The sequence below is a fragment of the Nicotiana tabacum genome, chromosome 16 (assembly GCF_000715075.1).
Source record: "Nicotiana tabacum cultivar K326 chromosome 16, ASM71507v2, whole genome shotgun sequence".
In the NCBI taxonomy this organism is placed as follows: domain Eukaryota; kingdom Viridiplantae; phylum Streptophyta; class Magnoliopsida; order Solanales; family Solanaceae; genus Nicotiana; species Nicotiana tabacum.
In genome coordinates this window covers 166871904-166880415 of record NC_134095.1, presented here as the reverse complement: position 1 = coordinate 166880415, position 8512 = coordinate 166871904, and the positions used below count along the sequence as shown (strand labels likewise).

At 37.7% G+C, this 8512-nt stretch overlaps 1 protein-coding gene across 1 annotated transcript; it reads left to right on the top strand.

Moving 5' to 3' along the window:
• The first annotated feature begins 384 nt into the window (after nt 1-384).
• On the top strand, nt 385-1685 carry LOC142170507 (uncharacterized). The gene is made up of 3 exons (XM_075232436.1): nt 385-934; nt 1046-1199; nt 1361-1685. Exons 1-3 carry the CDS (start codon nt 385-387, stop codon nt 1683-1685), a joined length of 1029 nt encoding a protein of 342 aa, XP_075088537.1.
• Nucleotides 1686-8512: the final 6827 nt, after the last annotated feature.

Here is an 8512-nt window from a genome sequence, read left to right as displayed (position 1 = left end):
CCAACAAGACATAAAACAGGAGGATGAACTAAAACCACATAAAAGGAAAAGGAAGAAGAAGACAAGAATGGAATGGAAGCCAAAGCCAAATGACAAAGGAAATAATGGAAAGGATGTTCTGCCACAGGAGGATGCTGAACAACAGGAACCTACAATAGAAGTAAAAGTGACTAATCGAGGCAAACAAGCTGTGGTTATTCAAGGTTCAGCTGACAAGAAGACCCATTGAGATATAAACTATGGGGAGCTAACTAGAAGAAATACATTTGCACCCTTGACAATCATGGAAAGACCACCAAACAATAATCAACAAGGAGCATCTTCTAATAATGGTGAAGCTCAAAATGTAGCTGAGGGAACCAGTCCTATTCATCATAACCCTCCATGATCATTGTCTCTTGGAATATAAGAGAACTGAATAAGTTCTACAAGCAACGAGAATTCAAAAAGTTCTTGTTGCTGAATAAAGTAGATTTAATAGCTTGCCTAGAGACTAGAGTTAAACAACAAAGTGCTAAAGAAATTCAGAGGAAGGTTGGTGTAGATTGGAAATTCACAGACAACTATGCCTATGCACCAAATGGAAGAATCTGGATAGGATGGAAAGTGGCAAATGTTAAAGTCACAGTATTGGATTGTTCTAATCAGATGATACACTGTTGTGTCACTGATAATAATTCATCATTTTCCAGTTATATAACATTTGTATATGGATTGCACACTATTCATGATAGAGCCTCACTATGGAGAAGTCTGAGAAACATGCAGACTAATGGGCCTTGGCTTATAATAGGTGATTTCAATAGTGTGCTACATGAGGAAGATAGATTGAATGGGATCCCAGTCCATCAAGCAGATACAACTGACTTTCAAAGGTGTATTGATGACATTGGGGTGGGGCAAATCACTAAGAGAGGCTGCAAATTCTCATGGAGTAACAAGAGGGATGCAGACGTCGGAATATATAGCCATATAGACTAGGCATTTGGGAATGCTGATTGGTTTCAACAATATAATGGTGTGGAAGCTATCTACATGCTGTCAGGCTGCTCAGATCATTCACCTATCATGATAATCACAAAAGTTAACAGGGTAAAAGTGAAAAAAACTTTTAGACTCATGTCTACAGTGATGAAGCTACAAGAATATAAAGAGGTGGTGCAGAATACATGGGGTCAGCAGATCCAAGGTTACACAATGTACTCAATATGGAGGAAGTTAAAACTAGTGGAGATGCAGACTAGGGGCCTTCAACAGGAACACTCTTTAGTTGATAAGAAACTATTTTAACTGAGATAAACACTGAAGGAGGTGCAGGGCAAGATTAATGAAGACCACTTCAACAACTCACTGATTGAAGAGGAAAGAAGGACACTGGGCTTATAAAGAAATGGGAAGCAGTACAGGAACAAATATTGAAACAGAAATCAAGGGCCACATGGATCAAGCTAGGTGGCTGCAATTCCAAATATTCCCATGCTTACATGAGAGCCAGACAAGCAAGGAACAAAGTTATCTGCATCTACAATGACCAACATATTAAAATATCAGAGCCTAAACAGATACAACTGGAATTCACTCAGTTTTTTCAGCACCTACTGGGTACAGCAGCCACTGAATTACCAGGTATTGATATCAGTATAATCTGGAATGGACCATGCCTAACCATGAACCAGCAACAATAACTCTTAAAGCCTGTAACAGCTGAGGAAATAACTCATATTGTGCAAAGCCTCCCGAGTGACAAGGCACCTGGCATAGATGGATATCCTGCTGAGTTTTTTTTAGAGAATTCTGGCCAATTATTGTAAGGAAGTCACAAAAGCAATGCTGAAGTTCTTTGAGACTGGTAAACTGTTGAAAGAAATCAACTGCACAACAGTCACATTGATTCCTAAGGTTCAGAATCCTACTTATGTCAAGGAATTCAGGCCTATAGCCTGTTTCTCTACTCTTTATAAAATCATTGCCAAGGTTCTAACATCTAGGCTTAAATTAGTTGTTGACCTATTGGTAGGGCCTTCACAATCTGCATTCATTGAAGGCAGGAACATTCTTGACAATGTTATAATGGCACATGAGTTGATCAAGGGATACACTCAGAAAGCAGTTTTCCCTAGATGTATGATCAAGGTTGATATCAAGAAAGAATATGACTTAGTAGAATGAAACTTCCTAAAAGCAGTATTACTAGAGTTTGAGATCCCCTATAGACTGGTAACTCTAATCATGGAATGTGTAACAACTGTTAGTTACACATTACTACTTAATGGTGGCTTAACTAATAGGTTTGAAGCAAAAAAAAGAGTTAAGGCAGGGAGATCCCATGTCTCCATACTTGTTTGTGCTGGCAATGGAATATTTGAATAGATCTTTAAGGACACTCATCCAGAATCCTGACTTCAACTTCCACCCTAAGTGTGCAAGGCTACAAGTTCTTCACATCTGTTTTGCTGATGATCTACTAATGTGTTGTAGGGCAGATGAAACTTCTATGAAGCTAATGATGGAAGCATTTGAAAACTTCTCTGCTGTTTCTGGGCTCAAAGCGAACCTGGATAAGAGTTCCTTATACATAGCAGGGGTGCCTTTGGAGTTCAAAGAAAAAATGATAGCTGAACTGCATTTGACTCTAGGTACTCTTCCATTCAAGTACCTTGGAGTTCCTCTATCCACAGGGAAGCTCACAATCCATCAGTGCATGCCATTAGTTGAGAAGATTGTAGATAGAATTAGAAGCTGGACTTCAAAGTTCTTATCATATGCTGGCAGGCTCCAACTCATTAAGAGTGTCTTGTTTGAAATGAAAACCTATTGGGCGCATGTATTTTTAATTCCAAAGAAGGTTATCAAGATAGTTAATAGCATATGCAGAAGTTATCTATGGAGTGGAGTACATGATTCTAATAGAGCTCCAGCTTCCTGGGAAACTCTATGCAAACCAAAAGCTGTTGGGGGTCTAAACATCATCAACTATGAATTGTGGAATAAGGCTGCTTTAACCAAACTCCTATGGGCTATAATGGTAAACTATGGATTAAGTGGATTCATAGTCACTACATAAAACATAATGATGTTGCTACCATAAATACTCCAAAGCAAGCCAGCTGGCTAGTGAGGAAAATATTCACTGCCAGAGAGTGGTGGGCATCTGATCTAGCAGTGATAAACTCCTTTGTAGTTGATGGAAAATACAGTATCAAGAAGGCCTATATACATGCTATGCCAAGTTACCCCAAAGTTCAATGGAAGTCACTCATTCTGTTGCCAGGAATGATGCCTAAACACTAGTTTATACTATGGATGGCAGTGCAACAAAGGTTAGCTACAGTAGACAGGCTCACAAAATGGGGAATTCAGGTGCCCCGATCATGTGTGCTATGCGAAAGAGATATTGAAGAATCACATGGCCACCTATTCTTTGAATGTCAATACTCAAAGAGCATGTGGAAAGGAATGCTGGCATGGCTAAGGTACCAAAGGAACATCACAAACTGGGAATCTGAAGTGCATTGGTTATCAACCAATGTCAATGCCAGAAACCCAAGAAGAACAATCCTGGGAATTATATTTGCAGCAGTGGTGTATCACATCTGGATGGAAAGAAATAGCAGAAGATTTCTAAACTAGAAAATAGAAGCCAAGGACAGAGCTAAAGACATTACAATTCAAGTGCATATAGCATGTCAAGAAAAATGTAAATGGAGACCTATATTGAATACACTGAATAGTTATCCTAGTTGTAGTTTATAGCAAATAGGATAGAGGAAGACCACATTTTCTCAAGTGGGCTTGGATAGGCAACAGGTTGCTTGTATAGTTTTTATTTTGGTTACCTTTCAGACCTGCTACTAGAGTCAAAATAGTGCAGGTGGTGTGTATTGAAAATGGTTGAAAGAAAATTTTCACTTTCGACCAAAAAAAAAGAAAAAGAAAGAAATGTCATTAAAAAATGCACTTTGTAGGCAGAAGGGCTTGCGAGAATACTTATGTTACCATATATTTCTTTAATTTTTATTCGCAAAATATGGCTTTGGACTCGCTTGTTGCGTGTGTACCCCTTGATGAGTATAAAGTTTTAAAATATTTTAGTAAAATAACTCCCAACGATCAAATTAGATTTACCCTTTAATTTTAAATCCCATTACATTGTAATATCTTCCACGTTGGCCTAGGTCAAATCCCAGTGGAATCTATTTTCTTTAAATATTTGATATTTAAGTAGATATTTCTCGATTTTTATTTGCTTCTTTCGAATATTATGGAAAGAAAAAGTTCGTAAAGTACCTAATGACACATTTTATTCAATTCAAATAGAGATTATGTGAAATAATAAAATCGTATTAACTTATATCTAGTTGCGGCCTCATAACATGGCCCAATGTTTTTGGAGGCCAAATTAGCTTGTTCATAATCATCCTAGCGAACTTCATATATTAATAAAAATCTTACAATAGGAAGAAAACAAATTTTATATTGGAGCACAAGATTCAAGATTTAATAAAATTAGTTGAGATATGAAGTGAAAATACTATCTTTCTGCAGATTAATTAATTTTTCTGGAGATTAATTAATTGAAAAGTTGGACCACATGCATAAAGTTGAGAAGGAGATATACGCTTACGGCCTGCAACTTTTCATCATCAGATTAGGAATAGTTTTTGAACGGGATACTTCTGTCCAACAGTCCTACAAAAAGAAATAGGATTAGAAACCTATTGTACTGCAACTTTGAATCGCACTCCAATTCAAGCTTAATGGACTTTAAAATTTCAAACTTCTATTTTCGTTGCTTAAACCTATCAAACCACGTCCGATTGACCTCAAATTTTGCGCACAAGTCATACTTGATATTACAGACCTACTCTAACTTTTGGAATCAGAATCCGACCCCGATATCAAAAAGTCCACTTCCAGTCAAACTCCTCAAAAACCTTCAAATTTCTATCCTTTAGCCAAATGACTCCAAAATGACCTACAGACCTCCGAATTCACTTCCGATCGCGCTCCCAATACCAGAATCACCATACGGAGCTATCCCCAGACTCAGAATCCCAAACGGATATTGATAACACTGAAAGATACTTTAACCCAAACTTATGAAATCCTTCCAAAAATGCAAACTTTCACAATAGGTGCCAAAACGTTCCCGGATCTTCCAAAACCCGATCCGGATATACGCCCAAGTCCGAAATTATCATATGAACCTGCTAGAACCTTCGAATCCCGATTCCGAGGTCGTTTACTCAAAAATTCAATCCTAGTCAATTCTTTCAACTTAAACTTCCGAAATGAGAATTCTCTCTCCAAATCAACTCCAAACTTTTCGGAATTCAATTCGGACCATGCATACAAGTCATAATACCTGAAGTGAAGCTGCTCATAACCTCAAACCGCTGAACGACACGCTAGATCTCAAAACGACCGATCGGGTCGTTACATTCTCTCCCACTTAAACATATGTTCGCCCTCAAACGTGCTAAGAACTGCACTAAAGTTGTTCGAAATCACTGTTTAACACCTCGTGCACCTACCCGTGCTTCTACAACCCAGTTGAGCACATTAGCTCGATCAATTCTGAAGATATTCCCTTTTATTCAAGCAAATAAGCTTAGAGCCCAATTCCAACATCCAGAATTCTCTGTCAGGCCTGCTTCCAATATATGAACACCGAATCATTCACTACATGAGGTACCAGAATATGGCTGCATACCTTTGCTGAATTCTCACCATGAACCACATCATTCACAGGACTATAATAACATTCTCTGATCATAATAACCAACATTCCCCGAATCTGATGCTCACAACGCACCTCATGATATATATAAGTCTTGTTCCAACTCTCACAATACCGCCACGACAGAAGAGATGTGTAGAAATTTATAACCAATTGCCAAGTCAACAAATCATTGAGTCTATACTTATGACAAGAACCATTACCTCATTCTGAATCAAATAATGATCTTTACTCTTTAATATACTTCATATAATCCGACTGCACTGACCCTAGATCCAAAAACTCGTCTTACCTAGTACGAACTGCTCAGGCAATAAGCCATCCCGGTCATGATATAAAGTCCCATATGACGCCGTAACTAGGGGTGTTCATGGTTCAGTTTGGATCGATTTTTCCCTAAAAAGAAACCAAACCAAGTAAGTCGGTTTTTCAAATATTAGAACCAAACCAAACCAATTAAGTCGGTTTTTATCGATTTGGTTTTTGTCGGTTTTTGTCATTTTTTTCGATTATTTATCAGTTCTTTTCTTAAATATGAGACATACATTATCAAACGCATATTCCGGAGACTATATTTTCAACGTAACACTATCAAATCAATTGCTCTTTGAGTAATCTATCAAATCATAAAATAAATTCTTGTACTTAGCAAAAGAAAACTACCAATCAAAGTAGAATGTAAAGGCAAAGAATTAGATGATTATAATAGCAAAGAACTAGACTAAAGATATAAATGACTAATATGTACCATAAAATTTTAGAAACTTGATATAAAAATATACATATATATAGGTGTAATAATAAATTTAAATAGCTACTTTTATAGTCGGTTTGGTTCGGGTTTTTTCGGTTATTTTTTGATTAAAACCAAAACCAAACCAACTTTGATCAGTTTTTAAAATTCAAAACCAAAACCAAACAAAACCTAAAAAGTATCGATTTTTTTGGTCGGTTTGGTTCGGTTCGGTTTTTCGGATTTGTATGAACACCCTTTACCGTAACATGCCAATAGGCTGCAAGCTCGAATGTGATACATAAGGAAAACGAACTCAGGAAGAGACTACTCAACTCACGCGACTAATATGAACTTTCCTCAGAAAATGGGAAACAAAACACACAAAAATAGGTATAGGGAACGGTACTCAACATCACACTATTGCAGCGTGCAACCCGGATCCAAACAACATACCCATGGCGGCGTGCCACCCGATCCACACATAAAATTAATATAAGGAGATACACACTGAGCTAAATTGCTCATTACAATAAAATACCGAATATCGGTCATAAGCACGCTAAGTGCATAATAACCATCCATGGGGAGACATATAGCGCCATAAGCTAACAAACTCAAGCACAACTGAGGTGCGATATATGTTCTAAAACTAAAGAGCCATCCTGCTCACATAACACCATCGCTACACGAAACCTCAACACATAAGAAAATTATCGAGCCGTTCACAACTCACACGGCACAATATAACATTACATGAAATAGACGACGAGGAAATAACATCCAACGTCCGAATACTCCTCCATAAGGAGCGCTATGCTGAAATGAACACATCCAGCCTGATATAGAGCCCATATTCATACTTAAATACATTCACAGCCTCAAGCCGATTCTGATCGTACCGAACTAGGTCAATAATCTTTCCTAGGTCCATAATAACCCCCTTTTTCTCATAACACACGAGAACAACCATCATAACCGGAGTAATCCTCCACAGTCCACAACCCAATAAATCGAGTGCCCTCCAGGCATCAATTCTCAAATTAACGATATCCACAATCTTCATACTCCCTCCGTTTCATATTAAATGAGGTACTTTCCTTTTTAGTCTGTTCCAAAACAAATGACACATTTCTAAATTTGGAAATAATTTAACTTTAAACTCTTTCATTTTACCCATTTACCCTTAATGAGAAGCTTTTATAGCTACACAAATGTCATAGACCCGCAAACTTTTTACCCCTTAAGCTTTTAAGACCACTAGTTTCAAAAGTCTTCTTCTATTTTCTTAAACTCCGTGCCGAGTCAAACTACCTCATATAATATGAAACAGAGGGAGTACTTGGTTTAATTCTTCAATCAATCAAGTGACTACATACCACACTTATACAACATTCCTGTGGGGAACGTTCCCACGAACTTCCGTAACAGATAATAGGTCTGTATATCCATACCACCGGTCGCACTAACGCAGAAAAGCGATCAAGAATCCTTAACAAGGATGCAAAGCCTTTTTCACAAAACACCGATCTTAGGTGACGTTGAAGACAATGCCAGCTTACTCTAAATATTCAAATCCCTTTTCTGCTCATCCGAGCTCGTGACATCTTTGTCAACACCGAACCACAACCTTGATCCTCACTTTCAAATTCCATACCACTCACTGCACCCAACATGCTGTGATGACCCAAAATGTCACCTTTAAATTAAATAACTATCTCGATATTTTAAGACATTGAAAAGTGGTATCAATAATTCCTCGACTTGCGTGCACAGTCCATATAATTTTTCGGAAAGTTTTTATGTGAAAATGGATTAAATTGTGAATTAGAGCTTTAAAACTCAACTGAGTTGACTTTGGTCAATATTTTGAGCAAACGAACCCGGATCCAAGTTCTGACCATTCCGGTAGTTCCGTATCGTGATTTGGGACTTGGTCATATGCCCGAAATCGAATTCGGAGGTCCCTAGCTCAAGTTATCGTCATTTAACGGAATCTAGAAATCTAAGGCTAAAGATTTCTTAAGTTTGACTGGAGA

What these genes read in the sequence shown, in the direction of transcription:
- LOC142170507 (XM_075232436.1), top strand. Translation starts at nt 385, where the DNA reads ATGATCATTGTCTCTTGGAATATAAGAGAACTGAATAAGTTCTACAAG. An exon ending in AGGCTGCAAATTCTCATGGA is followed by an intron (nt 935 to 1,045) that starts GTAACAAGAGGG and finishes ACATGCTGTCAG; the next exon opens with GCTGCTCAGATCATTCACCT. An exon ending in CAGATCCAAGGTTACACAAT is followed by an intron (nt 1,200 to 1,360) that starts GTACTCAATATG and finishes CACTGATTGAAG; the next exon opens with AGGAAAGAAGGACACTGGGC.